Source organism: Grus americana, chromosome 1, assembly GCF_028858705.1.
Source record: "Grus americana isolate bGruAme1 chromosome 1, bGruAme1.mat, whole genome shotgun sequence".
NCBI lineage: Eukaryota > Metazoa > Chordata > Aves > Gruiformes > Gruidae > Grus > Grus americana.
Genome location: NC_072852.1, coordinates 115,703,010 through 115,722,092, shown reverse-complemented (window position 1 = coordinate 115,722,092; position 19,083 = coordinate 115,703,010). Strand labels below are relative to the sequence as shown.

The 19,083-nt window shown below is 42.1% G+C and overlaps 1 protein-coding gene across 5 annotated transcripts in view; it reads left to right on the top strand.

Annotated features, from left to right (window-relative positions):
* The window catches only part of GRIK1 (glutamate ionotropic receptor kainate type subunit 1), a 170,680-nt gene extending 152,705 nt beyond the window's left edge, over window positions 1-17,975 (top strand). For 2 of the 5 annotated variants that reach the window (XM_054806112.1, XM_054806129.1), the window contains exons 14-16: window positions 1,437-1,662; window positions 6,064-6,314; window positions 17,468-17,975. In XM_054806112.1, the coding sequence (XP_054662087.1) occupies window positions 1,437-1,662; window positions 6,064-6,314; window positions 17,468-17,623 (633 nt within the window). In that variant the 3' untranslated portion in view covers window positions 17,624-17,975. Of the gene's footprint in view, window positions 1-1,436; window positions 1,663-6,063; window positions 6,315-8,730; window positions 8,898-17,467 lie in introns of those variants that run through there. The other 3 variants (XM_054806121.1, XR_008574344.1, XM_054806151.1) reach the window with 3 other exon arrangements.
* The last annotated feature ends 1,108 nt before the right edge of the window (window positions 17,976-19,083 follow it).

Genomic DNA, 19,083 nt, shown 5'->3' with positions numbered 1-19,083 from the left:
GCATAAACTTATCATCAATTTCAAAAAATATTCCCAACTGAGCAGTAAAAATGGCTTCTACTAGTAAAGAGCCACTTTACCATCTTCAAAGTTTAGTGGTATCCTGGGGCTTACCAAACAAGTGAAATTTAGGTGACATTCACAGGTATTGAATTTACAGGTAAAGCATATTAACATTTAAAGCTCAAAGAACCAGAAAATCACCTTCTCATGGACACTGCTGTTTAGTAAGCACTTACGGTCTCCACACAGCGAGCCTAAAATCAGCCGTGATGGCTATAAACCAAAGGTAGAGCCCATGAAGAAAGTGAGGATACGCTGCCCCAGAATGAGAGAAATGTGTGTGGAGGACCTTTGGGTCATATTTACATTAAAAAGTCAGTTTGCATGTGTCTGGTTCATGCTAGGCTGCAGCAACAGGAATGGTTGGCTTTGCCATCTTGAGACAAAAATGTTTCTATTGGCAGTTTCTGGCGGTGCAGCTGTCTGCAGATCTACCTTGATATTTAATCCAAAAGCCGCATTGTGTGCTCGGTGTTGTTTGAGAGCACACAAGGAAGAGAGAGTTTTAATCATGTTAGTACTGTGCGAGCATTTTTTGCTTTGTAGGTGGCACATCTTGAGGCCTCCAGCATGTTCCTGAGCAGGTTCAATCTTTCTCTTCGTATCCTCCAACGAAGGCAGAAGTGCGAACAAGGGGGCACGGGGACTGCCTTTCCCTGCAGGGTGCCTGGGTCCCTCGGGGCTCCCTCAGCACGGGGAAAGGAGCAGGAAGGAAGGGATGGTCAGCATTGTACAGAGGTGGCTGGGGCTTCTGGCATCCCTCCTCCCTGTGCAGCTGGGATTGACACAGCACACGTGCACGCTCCTGCTGAGGTCGGTGGCAACATCCCCCTTAACTTCAGTGGGAGAAGGATGAAATCCTTAAGTATGATTGCTATGGAAAGCAGCAAGCAGCAGTTTGCTTAGAAGCTGCTTTGGGTTTGTTTCTCAAGCTTTATCCTTGAAGTACAGGACTTCTAGGCAAGTGATACCAATACAAAAGAGCCAGTACTTTATTCATCGTCAGGCTCTTGGAGCAGCACGTTTGCCCTGACAGGCAGTAGCACTGCTTCTGAGTGCCACAGCATCCAGCTGCACTAATTTAGCTGGGTTATGTGCTGTAATCCCTGTAACAGCATTAGCCCAAAAAACTTCAAAGCACTTCACAGTCGTGCCAGTAATGAAGTTCCTGGCACTGAAAAGGAAGCGAAGAAAGAGATTCCTCAGCATAAAGCACAGTAAGAGAGAAAGGCTGCAGAAAGGAAAACCCCGGTACTGATTCTCTTTCATTCAAGATGTGCTGTTGGCATTGGTCACAACAACAGGTTGAGGAATATTTTACAAGCGTAATTTGGGTGCTGGTGTGATTCTGTGCCTTCATTTTTCCTCCTTAGAAATCCAAAATATCAACATACGAGAAGATGTGGGCATTCATGAGCAGCAGGCAGCAGACGGCGCTGGTGAAGAACAACGACGAGGGGATCCAGCGCGTGCTCACAACGGACTACGCGCTGCTGATGGAGTCGACCAGCATAGAGTACGTGACTCAGAGAAACTGCAATCTCACCCAGATCGGGGGGCTCATCGATTCGAAAGGCTACGGCGTGGGAACCCCTATCGGTAAGACGCTTTCCAGCACAGGTGTTGTGGAGCACACCCGGCAATGTCCCCTTCGGAAGTTTAGATGGCCGTTTGAATCATGTCCTAGTCTTCTAGAAACTTTTCTCATCAAAACAGACCTTAGGAGCCTCCTTTTTGGCAAATCGTCTACTCTTGCCCTGCTTGTCTGCAAGCAGTGTCTGCAAGTAAGAGGGAGTATAGCGGTGCAGGCTACGTCTGCGGAACGAGGTCAAGTGCCCTGCTTGTCCTCTGGAGCATCCCATGCGCACCAAACTGGGTATCCTCGGTGCTGCTAGAGGTGCAAGTCGCTCTACTGAAATTCAGTTTAGTTTGAGAAAACAGGTAGCATCTCTGGGGAAATACAAGTGGGCAGGATGCACAACGTATGCATCCCAAAGCAAGCTGCATGGAAGAAGATTAATTTCTGATCTATTTCATGACCTTAGAGCAACACGTAAGAACAGCGAGAAGCAATTGCAAGACCACGCATCTGCATCAGGCTTTCCAGTGTTTCAGCTAGGCAGAGTCTTAAGACTCCCAATCTCTGTTAACTCTTTCCAGTAGACCTTTTTTAGCATATCCAGTGTCCTTTTCAAGATTTTCTAACTGTAGAGAATTAGAAAGATTATCAGGTTTTTGTGCTTCGTTCTTGTGAATAATTGGCACTGGGCAGCCAGATTTTTTTCCTGTATAATATACTTCTCCATACTGCTCACACATGCATTTGCCATGCTGTGCTCAATTAATAGCTATGCAATTCTATTGTCTTCAGGGAGATTATTCAGCACAAGATCAGATTATACAGAGATAACAGGTGAAGTATTTGGTCCATCGGTTTGTTGGTAGACCAGATATAAATAAGGGAGAAACACCACTGCACTTTGAACTGTGATTCTCTCTGCTACTGAGTACCTCAGACAGATTGTCATATAGATTACATTTGAAATATATTTTTCCACTGGCTATGTAAGAATAGCCTTCTCACCCTGAGGAAAATGATACAAAAGCTAAAATCCTGAATAAAGACAAATGTATGGCAAGAGTTTCATCGCAGTTATAAAGCTGCCACACTTTAAACCAAGAACAATGAAGGAATAATTGGAACAGATGGTAATCCTCAGAGAGAGTGCATCCATCGGAAATACAGCTGTGAAATATATTTTTAAGATGTTTCTTGTGTGATAAATGTGCCTTAATTTTTTTCTTAAGGAAAACCAGCCAAATTCAGGGGAAAAGATATCTCCACGCACTGTGGAATAATTCAGTGCCATCAGGCACCTTAAATTTTGAACAGATTGATTTTATAAACAAGATGGAGATCCTTCCACTATTCAGATGGACTCCAAAGGCTCTGTTATTTTTCTCATAGAATTCAAGACTATTGATTGCAGAAGCTGTATGGGAAAAAAAAAAAAAAAGACTTTTTTGTCTGTGATCCTTAACACCAAAGTTTCAGCAAGTTTTAACTGGCCTGCATTTGTTCCTTCAGGAGAATGCACAACCACATGGCTAGGGCTTGCAGCAGCAAAAGCATGCCTTGCACTCCAAAATTTCCAGTGAATGAGCTGAATACCATCACCATTTGGCTCCCAAAGAAACAGGGAGGAGAATTTTTGAAAGTTCTCCTACGAATCCAAGAAATGTACTGTTTTATTTATCAGAGCAATATCTGTGAGTAAAAAACCTGCAGATATAGGCTCTCTTCCTAATTCTTTGTGCTGAGTTAGATTAAAGGACACTTAGGTACATCAGCAAACATCTCCGTTTATGTTTATTACAGAGCCGATGGGTCACAAAGAGGAGGGTTTTCATCAGATTCTTGGCAAAGACCCTTACTCGTGAAAAATCTGCAGCGGTGGTTGGTGGTGAACTTAGCGCACTCTGGTACTGCTATAGCAAAAGCACCTCTAAGCAAAACCTATGCAAAATGTCACCCTGGGAGGAATCCAGTTGAAGAAAGCAACATTATTATAGGTGTCAGGACAGGTATTAATTCTGGTATCACTGCCAGTGCTGATGCTAGTAATTCTAACACTAGAGCTATTACCAGTTACTTGGGAGGCTTCTAAGAAAGTAGAGAGATGCATTTCTTGGCTTGAAAGGTAGGTTGTTAATAGCTCAGAGGCCATAAATGACATGCTGAATATTCAAAGAGGTGTTGAGATGGATTTGTGTGCGGTTTTAGTGCTCACCAATAAACCATCACCAATCCAACACTCCAGGCACACTTGACAAACTTTAAAAGCACGCATAGAAATATAGATGTACCTGTTACCCTCAAGATGAATTGTGATAATCCTGCTGGCAACACAAACATCACAAGAAAGAATGAACATCCCCACAAATCCTGCACTGTGACTCGGGCTGCTTCACTTTACCTAACAGCTATGTCCTTTCAGACAAGGGAAAATAGATGAGTCCTACAATCTAACAGACTCCAGTTATCAGGGTGACAAACCTCTCCTGAGGTAGAAGCAATTCTGCTCTTTCTTCTGAGAGGCGTTGCTGTTTTCAGTGGTGGTAATTCACTTCTCTGTGTAAAGTCAGTTTTGAAGGTGTTCCTGTTTTGTTTTCTGTTGTGCTTATTTTTGATTCTTTAACAGCATGCATAGAAATCATCTGTTCTTACAGCAGACATATTTTGCTTTCAAAGCTGGCTACCTCAAGCAGTGGCTGCTGATTGCTGGCTTCCCAGATGGACTTTGTATAATCCGACACATGTCTCTTGGCATCTGTGGTCACAGCATGTCCTGGTGCTGGCAGTGAGATACACTGAAAAACAGCTGAGTGTTGGCACAACAAATGAAGAACTGCAATGTTTTTCACACTGATTTTTCTCAGACAATGCTGTGGGCTAAAGGAAATGGAAAGCAGAGCAGGGGACTTGTATTCATGGTACAATTATTTTTAATAATGTCCTGCACGGCAATACAAGAAAGAAAACTGAAGCTGTGAGGCCAAATTTCCAAGGCTACTTATCTGCATAAAGACACAAAAGTGGTGCCTGGTGAGATTTTCTTAAGTATCTGTGTCTATGTGCTCCACGCTGTCCCTGAAATTCCGGCACATGTTCTGCCTTAGAGTTTGCTTACCTTGATCACCTTGAGAATTGCAGCTGCCTTAATTTGCAGAAAAAGGTGGCTTTTGGTGAAATTACAGCTTAAGAATATAGCCTTATTAGTGTGCTAAAGTATAGGAAAGGATGGATGGTAGTTAGCTACACGGACAAAGAGCTAGCAACACTGACTGTATGGATCCCAGACAGTAAATGCTTCCAGCTGTTGGAAGCCCAGCGTGGCAGGCTCTGGGGGCACGTGTGCGCCTTTAGAGCCACACAGCCTTTCTTGTAACCCTCTCCTGCTCGCCGTCGTAAAATCCTTGCTCCATAACGAAAAGTCTCTCTCACAATGCCAAAACCAACTTCTGCTTGTCTATTATAATTAATAACGGGATCGCTGCTATTATTATTGATAACTTCAGCTTTATGGCAACATGGGAAAAGCTAATTGCTAGCGGTTTCCTTTAACTAGGCGCTGCTCCAGAAGCGGGGTGAGGGGCAAGCCTCTCCCCCATCCCCCTTTAGGGCTACGGACTCGTGCTTCTGCGACAGCACAAGCTGGCTGAAGGGACTTAGAGGCAGCAGAGATTTTGGAAGATGGAGAGCCGGAGCCGAGCGCATGAGAGGCAAACCTAAACAGATTGAACCACCCAACGTGACCCCGCTATTTGCCAGATACCTTACAGGCCCATTAATGCTGCTGAGCCTGAAGACACATCATTTAGCAAGCTGTTGGCCTGAGAATAAAAAGCATGAAAATAGTTGTTATTTTCAGCTTGCAGTGCCAATATTGTTGCAAGTCACGGAAAAGAAGACTGGGCCGTCTTGTGTTCTTGTAAGCAGTAAGGTAGCTGAAGTAGAGTTGTGGGCTTATGCAGGTATAAATGAGAAGAGAATGTATCTGACTGACTGTGGGCTTAGACAGCTACTCATTTTACATGCAGTAGGAAAAATAAACAGATGTTGAAGTAAATAGAAGAGATGCAAAGTGGAAAGTCTCAAAGGATGCTCAGAGCAATATTCAAACATGATATGGAGGAATTACTTAGCAAGAAAACCCACTGCCAAGGCTTCAATAAACCTCAGTAGGAGACCCTAGAAATTATAATGAATTTTCCAACAAATAACTGCACCAAAGGAGCCTTCTACTTTCCAGTCCCCAGGGCAGACACCCACAGATAGTCCTCTTCCCCCTTCCAACCAAAGAGAAACCAAGACTTTCTAGCCAGAGTAATCAGTCTTGTAATAGAGGAGCACTTTTGCTTCAGATAGCAGCAGCTGGCTCCCTCCCTGCCTTCATTTTGCTGCAGCCAGCACTGACGGGTCTTGCTCTCACCTTGCAGGGTCTCCTTACAGAGACAAGATCACCATCGCCATCCTCCAGCTCCAGGAGGAGGGAAAGCTGCACATGATGAAGGAAAAGTGGTGGCGAGGCAACGGCTGCCCCGAGGAGGACAGCAAAGAAGCCAGTGCTCTTGGGGTGGAGAACATTGGAGGCATCTTCATAGTGCTCGCTGCAGGGCTTGTTCTTTCAGTGTTTGTAGCCATCGGTGAATTTATATATAAATCAAGGAAAAACAGTGATATTGAGCAGGTGGGTCATCCATTTCCAGCTTGCTTATGTTTCTGGGAGGCTGAGGTTTGTGGATGTGGAGGTGACTGCATTATAAGTCTCTCTGCTGGAGTGCAGATTTTGTATTGCTGAACTCTCACCATGTGTTTCTGGCGCTAAAGACAAATAATTTATTAATAAGAACAGGGAAGTACCTCACCCACAGTCCAATTAGTGCTGCTTAGTATGGCAGTGCAGAACAAGAGCCATTAATTTCTCAAACAGTTTCTGCTTGATCTTTAAGACTTCAAGTATAAATTACATTGGAAAGGGATAAAACACAACTGATTTTATTTTTTTACATGGCATTAGCATCAACCCTTTGAGTAACAATGAGAATGCACTTCCAAATCCCCAAGTGTAATTTTTCTCTTGCTCTAGAAAGCATTTTTTTCACAGCTAAGGGTTTGCACACTGCTGAAGCAGGTACTTCAAAGCAGGGAGGCCTACTGAAAGGTGATGGATGCCACAGTAAAGTAAGATTATGGAGCCAAAGAAATTCTGGTTATGGCTCCACTGAAGCGTAATGAGCAATTTCAAAGGGCAGAGGGAAAACAAAGGAAATGCTGTGTATAAATCATGCCCTGAGTATTACAACAGTTTGTGAGATGGAATCAATCATTAAAATAGAGCGTAAACACCCGTTTACCAAAACACCAGTCACTGAAAAAGAAACAAGGCACGAGCAGCAACTCGGAGTCTGTTCTTGAAGTTGTCTGCCAGCCCTCTTGCTCTGGCTGCCTTCCCTGGTGCCGGTGTGGTTCTGGCCATCTCCTAGACCCTGATGGGACCCTGTTTGGCTAAACCGCTACGGCTGCCCTGATGCTCTTCACTTCAACAGGACTTACCATGGGGACAGGGGCCACACTGCACTGCAGGATCAGTGGCCCCTGACACAGTCACCAAGAAGCAGGTTCCTATCACCCAGCTGCAGGTGTCGAGACACGAGGCAGCTACTTCAAAGTGAGTTGTTTAAACTCACTTTGCGCTTTTAGATGGGAATGGCAGGAGCTTTTCCGTGGGCAATTCATCCTCTTCATCCAAGGTGTCGTCCTGCAAAGCTGATGACATAAATGCCAGAAATTACTTTTGAGAAAAATAACCTTAACGACGCAGCAGGGATGAGTGGGAGGAGAAGGAGAATATTTTGAAATGGGTCTCAGAGGTGCAGTTTACACCGCATAAAGCAGTGGTGCTGGAATGTGAGAGGGATCAATGCCTGAGTGAAAAAAAGCAGCCAGGGCTGAGGGCCTCGAGAGGACATCATCTGATTTTGGATAGGATAGGTCACCTGTATCTCCTTGCTGCCAGTAAGGGCTCACCATAAACTAAGGCTACATGCCTGCTGTTCAGACAGCTGAAAGGAAGTGAGCTGAATCCTGCCATGTATCTGCATTTTCCGAATGGCACTTGGTGTTATTTTGGGTCCATGACGCCTAATGCCAATGTCAGTGGACTTGGTCCTCACAGTATGCTGCAGGAGAGGGCAGCTCCTGACCGCGCAGACATCTCCACGTGTGCCTGAGCAAGCCCTCGTTAAAGGCAATGGCACTGTCTACGAACAACAGACGCAGCGCGTGTGGAGCAATTTTGCAGGCCGTATTAATCAAACTGTCCCTGCTTTGGAATAAGTCGGAGATAAAGGATGAATGTATTTTGCACAAATTGCAGCTTTCTGATTAGTACTTTAACCCTATAGAACAGTTTTAACACAAAATGCATAAAGAATGTATCGATATCTTTGTTTCATTCATATCACAGGAGATCTTTCATTCAAATATGTTTTGGAGAACAGTTGCAGCTAATTAAAATGTTTCGTATAAATGCTAGTATGGTGAAGAATAGCCTGGAAACTCTTCAGGAGTCTAGAAAATGCAGTCCTGAAGTCATAATTAAAATAGACGTAAAGCTTTACATCATGAGGGAGTGTTAATTTACTTAGTGGTATGTTGGGTGAAAACAAAGTATTCAGGGATACATATATACATACGCCATTTATGAAACTTTACTACTGTTTCACAGGAATGTGTTGCTTATTATAGGCAGTGTCTTAACAATTAAAGTCTTTAAGTGAGTTAATGTGGCAACATCATACTTCTTTTCCGGAAGTAATTTTGTAGAAAGTAGAATACCAGCAATTCCAGTGTTACTTTCTGGTTTCTCTCAATTTGTTTTATTTTTATTCTGGTGAAATAAGAAGCTTAGATGGAAAATGCTATACAGTGTATACTATCACTAAGCTAATCCAAAGCATGAGTCGAATACTATGACTTTTCTGTTTCCATAAATAGAATCTCTTTTGATTTAAATACCTTTTGAATCTCATTCTCATGTTTGTTTTTAATTTTACTTCTTTCATTTATTTATTTTCTCCATTTTTTCTTTTCTTGCATGCAAGGCCTTTTGTTTCTTTTACGGACTACAGTGTAAGCAAACCCATCCGTCCAACTCCACCTCTGGCACCACCTTATCTACGGAGTTAGACTGTGGCAAGTTAATCCGAGAGGAGCGAGGGATTCGAACACAGCCCTCAATTCACACTGTATAGTCAGGAAAGAAAAAAAGGTGTGTCTGATGGCAAGCGTTAAACTTAAACAGTGCACATAATGGCAAAGGTTGCACTCACCAACACATAGTTAATGACTTCAAAGTGCCTCTTGCTTCAGCAGGAGATAAGCTTACCTAACGCAAATTGTCAGAGTCCTGGAAATTTGGGCAGTTTAAATGCATATCACAGAAAATAATTACACCTACAGCGAAGAGTGAGTGCAATAGACTGTAGTAGATTTTAAGAACTGTCACAGTCTCTATGTACAATTGTCATCTTCTCATTTCATGGGGTAATTCACCTTTTTCAGGTAAGAAAAATTATTTACCTCCTTTTCATCTCCTACCAAAGCTGAGTAAACCAATGGCAGTCTCGTTACTAAAAGCATGGAGACATATTTTGCTTGGTCTTTGCTGAAGCATTCAGCAAGTGGGCCAGGCAGTTCTTTATAAACCTGAGACAACAACCTGCAGGGCTCCATTAACTTTCTGAACCCCTATTATAAGCAGCCAGAGATTTTTAGCTGGCATATCTTATTCCCAGTGTCAATATTTAATGAATTTTAATTCATCCATTTAAAATTCATTAGCCAAAGCCTCCAAGTAACTATCATAACACAAAATCATATCTATCAGTTAAATTTTATGCCATGTAGCCATTAACATTTAAGAGCATATTCAGCAAAAGCACCCTCAGGCACCCCCAGTATATACCTTTCACAGAAGCCGTTGACTTGGCTCGAGCAATTAATGATGTTCACTATTGTAAGGCTTTGTAACATAGAAAACTCCTTTATGGCAAAATCCGGATATCAATTTATATCTAACAGTGAAGTCTTGGCATTGCTTTGCATATTGAAATGCAGAAGGAGGCTTTTGTGTAGGAGGTTGGTACTGGATGCTTTTCATACCCTGGAAGGATAACAGTTTGATTTCCTCTAGTCCTCAGCTAGTCTGGGGACTGACAGGGCAGGAGACAACCGACTGGATCTGTTCTTGCCGCCAGAAAACATATGACAACAATTTGAGATACACAAAATGTATAGAAATCCCAGCTCGTAGGATGTCATGAACCATGGCAAACCACCATGTTTTCAAATCCTGATTACCTTTTATCTGTATTTCATTATACCCCAGTTTACCACCACCTTCGCGCATTCATTTCCCACCCCTCACACCTACTTTATGTTTTCTTGCCCACTGCAGTTCCTCCTCATCAAACAAGTTAATGATCTGTTTTATTGAGGGGCCATTTCTGGACTCTACTGCAATTAGAAAACTTAGTCGAGTGGATACCTTCACACTCAATCACCCAAGTGCGGCGGTGAAGCTCTGCTCTCCTCTTTAATTGTTTCTCTCATACCTGGCTCCTGAGAAAAGCCAGAGCATACGGTGGCCTGTGTTTTCCTTCTATTCATGTTACAATTTTCGGTCAGCATTATTTATGCTGGCAGTAGGCTTAAGTATTTTTTGTGACGAAGACATACTGCTCATAGCTAGGCTATACCAATTCTTCTCTGCCAGCGCTCATCTGTGTACGTGAGTGTTTATGGTCTGCTCCATGTGCTGCAAGAAATTGTCTTGCTCAAAATGGCATTTTAACTTATTTGAATAGCGCCTTGAAAGCTTTGGTTCTTCATAAAATGAGCCTTCTTACAAGCAAAGACCTGAATTAGATCTTCTGTATCCCTGATTTAAGAAAGCACTTCTTTTGTTTGCAGTTTCCCAGTAGAAGAGACTTAAAACTAATTAAATTCATTTTCTCTAAACTCGCAGAGGAGAAGGACAATTCCTAATGTGTTTATCTCCATCATTGCTTTGTGCAAAAAATCCTCCGTGTTTCAGCTTCGACCAGTTTTCTAATCACTTTTTAGATGAATGCAGAATCCAGAAATTTTCTGTCATTTTTTGAGTAAACATTTTCATATCTGCCAAGAAAACAGTCACATTGTTAGTAACAGTCGTCATTACCCCATGTCTAGCTGCCCCCACAGACAGCCTCACAGGCTTTGGCTTGCCTGTGGGATTTACAAAGCAGCTCCTCCTTTCCCTGACGGAGCTTCATACCTAGCTACAAAAATAATAAAAAAAAAAAGCCCTACTTGCTCCTTAGCAGCTACGCCAGCAGCTGAGGCAGCAAAGAGCCAGCATGCCACCCAAGTGCTCACAAATCTTTGCTTGTAAAGGCAGGTTTTGCAAGGTTTGCTGTAGCTCCAGGAAAAGGCAGATGCCTTCAGGTTAGCAGCAAGGCTTGAGGAAGGCACAGCCCGTAGCATCTCCCGTGAAGCGCATGGCACCTGGGAGGACTCCTGCACAGATATAATAAGCTTCAAGAAGAAGTGTTAAAGCATTCATAGATATTCCACTTATCAGCGCTCTAAGCTTCTATGACTGCTATATTTTGAAATTTGGCCACGAAAAAATACTCTGTTCACAAGTACAGATGGTCACCATTGCATCTTCCTAACTTGCAGCTTTGCAGCTGCATCCAGGGCCCGGTAATGAAACGGGGTCGTTTCTCAGGTGTGTGCCAGTGCGGGGGCCTTGCTGTGCAATCAGCGCAGAGCCAACAACTCTGCCTGTGATGGATGAGCCACAACAGATGCCATCAGTTCTGGCACTGTGGTACCACTAAAGCATAGCCAGAGCTATTTTGGGAGAAAAATGTCTATAAGCATACTCCTATGTCATTTTATATTAATTTTTGTTTTGCTGTTGCTGCATTTTACTCACAACTCCCAAAATATTCAAATTAATAAGTGTTTGCAAAAAATGCCATGTGCTTTGACACACAGACGCTACCTACCATTGAAAGCAAAGGGTCCATGAATGACCTAGTCCCAAGCCATTGCCAGGTTGATTTGATGGGGGTCAGTGTGCCTCCCCTTATTTAGTGGCAGTTCCTGCTCTCATCAAACAGTCTGCAGCCCAGTTAGGCAAAGGTGCAGAGCGAAGGAGGGAGAAAAGATGAAACAAGAGAAGAACGAGGGGAACAAAGGCAATATGATCACCATTTCAGAAAGCCAGGATGAGGGTGGATTAACAACACGGGACTGCACCGTGGAACTAGACCAAGCACAGCAATAATGCTTTCCGCAACTAGATTGGTATTTCCTCAAAGTACTGTCATGGCAGTGTGTGTTTGTACCATCTCAGATCGTAGCCTTGATCTCTCTCAGATCGTAGCCTTGAGGCTTCACATCTTTAGCTCTTTGGAAACAAAGGAGGAGAGAAAGGGGAGAAGGAAGAAATCTGCTGTCTCAGTGAGGTTCTTGCAAAATAGAATTTTTTGTGAAGTTGTCAGGTCTGCAAATTCCCCCTCTTCAACAAACATCAGCTCGAGCCCCTCATTTTCAGGCCATAACCCCACCTCCAAACACGACTGTGGCCATCCTTGCCTTCACTGAGCAGTCCCATTTGTGTTTAGATGGTTTGGGAGACCAGCGAGTAGCTTTACTGATATTTTTTCTGAGGAACAGTTTATATAACTGAGGAAGAGTTAAAATAATCCATGGATTATTGTCATATTGTTTTGACAATCACTGTTCAATAGACTCTGACAGTTTAAAAGACTTAATTTAGTGATCTCCTCATGCAATTAGCCATCAGTGACAGAATAGTCAAACAGATTCTTAATGTGCCGCAACAGCAGTTTGCTCACTAGGAGAAACTATTTTGGATATTTTTCCTTTGGTGCACTAGCGTCGTGGTTTAACCCCAGCCAGTAACTAAGCACCAGGCAGCTGCTCACTCACCCCTCACCCACCCCGAGGGGATGGGGAGGAGAATGGAAAAGAATGGGTTGAGATAAAGACAGTTTAATAGGATAACGAAGAGAATAATAATAATAATAGTAATAGTACTAACAATAATAACAATAATAATAATACAAGTGATGCACAAATGCAATTGCTCACCATGTGCAGAAAAAACAACCAAACCTCATTGCCTAGTTTGTTTCTGAGCAACGAATCTGCCTCCCAGCTAGCTTCTCCCATTATATGCAGAGCATGACGTTCCACGGCAGGGAACATCCCTCTGGCCAGCCTGGGCCAGCTGTCCTGGCTGTGCTCTCCCAGCTCCTTGTGCACCTGGCAGGGCACGGTGAGAACCTGAAAGGTTCTTGACTTGGTGTAGGCACTGAAACTGCCCAGCAACAACTGAAAACATCAGTGTGTTATCAACATCATTCTCATCCTAAATCCAAAACACAGCACTACTAGAAAGAAAATTAACTTCATCTCAGCAGAAAACAGGAAAACTAGGCACAAACAAATTACTTTTCTTCCAGCAGAAGACATGTCAGTGTCCCAGCTATGGGTCCTTCACGGTGATGAGGGCACTGCAGAAGAAAAATCCTGACTTCTGCACTTCCTCCTCTGTTCCTGAGCTCGTCAGGTGTTCTTCCAGAATAAAATCTAGACCACATCCTTTGATCTTCATAGTTCTCAGTTCTCTAACACAGCACACTGGGTTGTGGGGTTTGGGGTCTTTTTTGTTATTTGTTTGCTTTTGCAAGGTGTTAATAAAATGCAATTGAAAAGTCTTGTCCCCAGTGGTAGCCCAGCAGCATAAGCAGCAGATGGATAAAACCTGACTACAGATTCTTTTTTTTTTTCAGTTTTGTTTCTACTTTATTTTATGTTACTTTTCTAATTCTGAATCTATAAATATCCAAAAGCGTAACACAGTCTTCTGTATGGGAGTGTAAGGAAGGATTTGGGAGCTTCATGACCAAGCTTTTATAGCCTGCTGAAATGACCAAAGGGCAAAGAGAAAGAGTCTCACATCACAAGGAGAGCAAAATTTATTCTGTTTTTAAAGGATGACATTTCCTTTTAGCCTTGCGTGCCATGTCCTGCAGCATTTTGACACTGCTAGAATGAGAAAGTCAAGCTGACTAAAAGCAAAATGTTAAACTTATTACTCTGTTGTTAAATGCATTGCTCTGTGCCTACTCTGCTCTCATTCTCAGCAAGACCTCAAAAGTGGACTTAACAGCGTGTAAAAAAAATAGCTTTTTAAAGAAACCCTTTCAGCCTGGCTGTCTGAATATGAGACTAAAAGAACAGTATATTACCCTTTTAAATGGAATTTTAGTGTCACCGTCCCCTTTTTAAAAGCTACTGCAATTATGCTGCAGACACGGTGCTGTTCAGAGGGCCGTCTTGGGAGTCCCCACTGAACGTGTTTCTTGCCTGTGATTTTCCTGTAAATCTACAGCATTCTGGCTGAGTTCGTACTTGCTCTGTACCACAGTTTTCTACTGCTTGAAAAGTTCAGGGCAATTCCAGTTTTCAGACATCCGTTCAGTTTTCTGATTGCACGCACAAGCTTGGGGATACATAGGATTTTGAGCTATACTTCCTGCAGCTCAAAAGAAAGTTCACGTGTAACTGTCCTTCTGAATGAGTATGCAAACCCCTGAAAGTTCAAAGTATCATCTGAGATTGCTCTTTTAGACCATCTGAAGCTCCGTGTGAAGGCAGAGGGCCAGAGAAAGCCCTGTGTCTCCCACGTTTGTAATGCTCTTTGCCACCTCCATCTGGCTTTCTCAAAGGTGACAGGATCTCACCGGAATACGCACAAAATTGATCGGAGTCGTAATTATGTCCGTAATCATTGGAATATCTTTGAAGAATCAGGCCAGGGTCTTAAATCTACATTTAATTCATTGCTGGGTTGACAAAACTCATGCCAATGGTGTTTTAAGTCCCTCGAAACTAAGCATAATGCAACTGTAAAGCTGCTTTTATGCTTTTACAAAGCCGGGAGCAGGAGCTGCAAGGTGTGAGCGCCAGGAAGGTATCGCCGCCAGCCCTCCTCCTCTCCCTCTCCCGGCCCACTGTCTCTGCAGGATGGCCGAGCCCCCTGCTCGGGACGGGTGTTGAGTGTGTGGGGGGGTGCGTTTCGACCTCTCTCGTGGGTCGTCAACCCACCGGGGCCTTGCGCTGCCGGGATGGGATAGGAGAGAGTCTCAGTAAGGCAGAGCCCTTTCAGATTTTGAATGGGCTACTTCCATTCCTCGTCGGGTGGATAAACACCGTCAGTCCACAGAAAAGATCATCAACGAGAGCAGTGATGTTTTTGTGTTCAGTTTTAGTTGTAACTGCTATCGAGACAAAAGTTTAATTTTTAGACACAAGACCTAAACATCAAAGCCGTTCCTAGGAATATCTTGAAGTCTTTCTGAAAATATTTATTTTAAAGTTCGGAAAAGAGCTGGAAGTGGAACCAGTTGGGCACTTCACAAATCATGTGGTCAGATATTAAAAAATTAACATACTTAATGTCAGCAATATGTTTCAAATATCTGTCTGAAGATCATTTTAAAATTACTTTCATGGGACTATTTTGTTGATATGAAATTGAAGGACATTATGTTAATTGCATAGTTCAAATAATATGAATCAATTTGGAAAATTAAAATACAAGTCTGTTAACAAGGCAGTAGAATGTACTATTTCGTCTGCAGAAATCATCCGTGTATGCACATTGCAGAGACTGATGGTTATTATTAAATACATCCACAACATATAGGTTAGTAAGAACAACAGGAAAAGAAAATAAAATTAAACCTGATCAATCCTACAAATGGTTAGTATGATCCTTTCCTTATTTGCCATGGAGTTCTGGAATCACTTTGTAATCTAGATTTTGAAAGCTCGATTAAAACTAAGATTGTAGAGAGAAATTATCCATGCTAAGTCATGGCTAATTTGAGGATACATTTTTATTAGTTTGGAAGTAAGTGGTGCCACCTTCTAAAAAAACCTGAAGCAATATAGAAATAGTGTCTGTATTAGGATGATACCTGCTTCACCTGCTGCTTCCAGAGGGCATGGGGCTGCAGCAGACACCTTTGACTCTAACTTCAGTAGTGCTGGAATTCCTGTATTACAGTATCAAAGGGGATATTTAAATTATAATTGCACCAGCAAATTTCTGGCTATTACCAAACAGTAATTTGGGGAAAAAAAAAAAAAAACAAAAACAGTACACTGCCCTAGCCTATGTCTGTTATATTTTGGGTCTGGAATGAATTAATAGTAGTTTAATTTATGTACACTTAAGAATTTTAGATGAGAAAAATTAAGCATCTGAAAGAAAGATCATAACTAAGGATCCATAACTATGGATTTAACATACTATGGGACCTTAGTCTGTGTGCAGCCCGTCCCACAAAAGGACCTGATGACATACCCAAGATCACACACATTTAAAAGATGCACACAGATGATGCACTGACGTCTTGAGCTTATTTCCAGAGCCAGCATTGCACATGTTATACAGCAGGTTTATACCAGAGAGGAAGAAGCACGGTGTGTGGAATTCACTCCTCTGGGATTCCTTTGCTACCTTAAACAAAAGACTTAACGTTCATCCAGGTTACCCTCATACTCTCTTTTGCGTTTGAAAACATTCCTCTGGAATAGGTGGCTACTAGGAAAGCTGGGGTTTTCTCCTCTTCCATTAATATATCTGCTTTTACTTTTTTTAGCCCTGTATAACTAAGGTGACTGTTGGATTATTATTGGTTAAGAACTGAAGACTATTTACCTTGCATTGGTAGCACTCTAGAAGGGAATTTGTATTTGACACAGAGAACCGTGTCTGTATGCTGTTGCTGTCATTTTACAAGAACCGTAGCTTTAACCAGTTGTTTTAAAGCTGGTCAGTTCTGCAGTTCTAGAAAGGGTTTCGCAGGAAGGATTTATTCAACTTGGTGAAGGTAAGGTGGTCAAAGCTTTGTTTCACACTGCTACCATCACTTCATTTTATATATAAATAATCTATTTATATATATTTGCATGGAACAAATTTTTTTGCTTTGCTAGATACTTCCACTTAAAGCCCCTTTGTGGTTTTTGTGTTACATGTAATTATTCCAGCTGTAGATTTTAAAGGATGTTCCCATTACCCAAAGTGTCTGTGCTAATGTTGTGATGGTGGGAAGAAACAAGATTTCTGCTTTCTTTCTAAACCATTCAGCTACCTTATTCTTGCCGTAATTTTCTCCTTTCTTCAACACACAATATTTGAAAAAGATTTTTTCCAAAGAAAGAAGAGGATTGAGGACTGTACTACATTTTAGAAATGTCTGTTAATTTCGTGAAGGGAAAATAACTAAACCACAAAGAAATCTTCAAAAATGGTATTCTTTCTTTTCTCTAGTATACCCATTTTTTGTGGCTAAGATACATGTGAAATACAGATGACCTTTTTTATTTTAAGGTCAGGAGGAAATTTACCTACTGAAAAAGGGTAAGTTTTATGACTTGAAGCCACCAAAACATCGCAAATGCGTCTGTGCAGAATTTCAGAAACACTCCTAATCAGCTTTAGTTAAGCCAAAGTTAAATTAAATTCAGTGGAAGCCAAGTTAGGCAAAAAGCATGACTTATACAGGCTCGCCTGTTATACCTTAGGGGCTTATTCGAAGCCGGCGGAACTGAGCAGGGAAGCTTTCTGAGCCCACCAGTGAGAGCTCAGGTCCTTTACTTCTAAAAGCCACCATTTGTGCAAAGGGTATGGTTGACCTCTGCCTTCCATGAGAAGTGTTTAATGCCATTTCCATCTTCCACCAGTGTCTTTCTTTCAATGCGATAATGGAGGAGCTTGGAATTTCGCTCAAGCATCAGAAGAAGTTAAAGAAAAGGTCGAGAACGAAGGGGAAGTCTTCATTCACAAGTATCCTTACTTGTCACCAGAGGCGGACACTGAGGAAAGAAACCATAGCGTGAGCAAGAGAGACCCCTTTGAGGAAATATCAGGAACAAAAAAAAACAAAAACAAAAACAAAAACCAACAACAAAACAAAAACATTGCTGCCTACAAGTTGATTGTGGTGGGATTTCTGAAATATAGACATTTACCTTGTTCTTCAGAAATTCTCTGTGGTTTCTTTTTTAATCTAGAGGTACAACAGTTTAAATGCTCACATAGACTGATGTACTACTAATCATCTGGGAAGTGTCTCACTATTTCTTTTGAGATGGATTTGTATGCTCATCTGTTTTGCATCTCTCTCTTCCCCTCCCCATGCATTGCTGTATGTGCTTTCTAAATAAATAAATAAACAAGAGACAGGGTTCTTTTTTCCAATATTCTGGGAGTGGAATTTTTTTTTTTCCTTTCGAAGAAAAGATTGCAGTTCTACTGAGCACAGTTGTTCAGAAACCAGAACCCAGAGAACCAAAGTAAAAATTCATACAATTAACTTATAAACAATGACTACAAAAATGTATTAAATACAAAGGTATCCAACAATGAGTTAATTTTATTTTCTCTGATATTGCAAGGAACACTCTTTGGGTTCTTTTCTGTGAGAAACTTGTTTTTCCTTATCTTCTCTCTTTCATTTCTTTTAAAATACAATTATTAGGTCATGACATGGCTCCAGGTGCTAGATGTTCCAAAAGAAAAACCAAAATCACAGAAGTAATGATCAGTGAACAGGGGAAGGCAACACTGACATCATCACACTGCCGTATCCTCCAGCTCCTGATAAGAATAAAACAATTCTTGACTTCAAAATGAAAATCCCTTAGAAATTAGAGCCAAGAATATTCAATTTATGACAAATCTTGACCACAGAGATAACAACACCTGACAGGAACACAGCCAATGCTCTGGAATTGAAACCTTTTCTTGCAACTGCTGGGGGCACCAGCAAAGTGTTTTAACAGTGAAGGAGGAATTAAGTCCTTTTTTTTTTTTTTTTTTTTTTGTGAAGAAATCTGTCTGAAGAACAGTGATGCATTACAGCAGCAGATTCCCCTCATCCCTCCCCCCCAAAAACTGTTCCTTTATACTGCAGTGAGGTGAAGCACATTTATATTTATTGCTATGTTGTCTCTGTGATTAATTCTGTTGTTCCTGGGGCTTTTATTGGTGCCAGCTGGTTAGCTCTGGGGATGCCTGCAAAAGGAAACAGGTGAAATGCAGGCATGTCCACGCTCCAAGGGATGAGGGTGGCTGTAGGAGATGGGTGGCCCTTGGCCCAGCAGCTGGGAGCTGGACTCCTGCCTTCCTGTACACTGGGTTATGTGTATAGACCTGGCCTATCCAGGGCATTCCTACCACGGTGACCACCTCTAATCCTAAGGCAAGGCTGGAAAAAGGGAAGCAAAGGACTGGAGCCACCGATTGCTTTTCTGCGCAGCACACGGGGCGGGGTGAGTCGTATCAACAGCATTTGCTT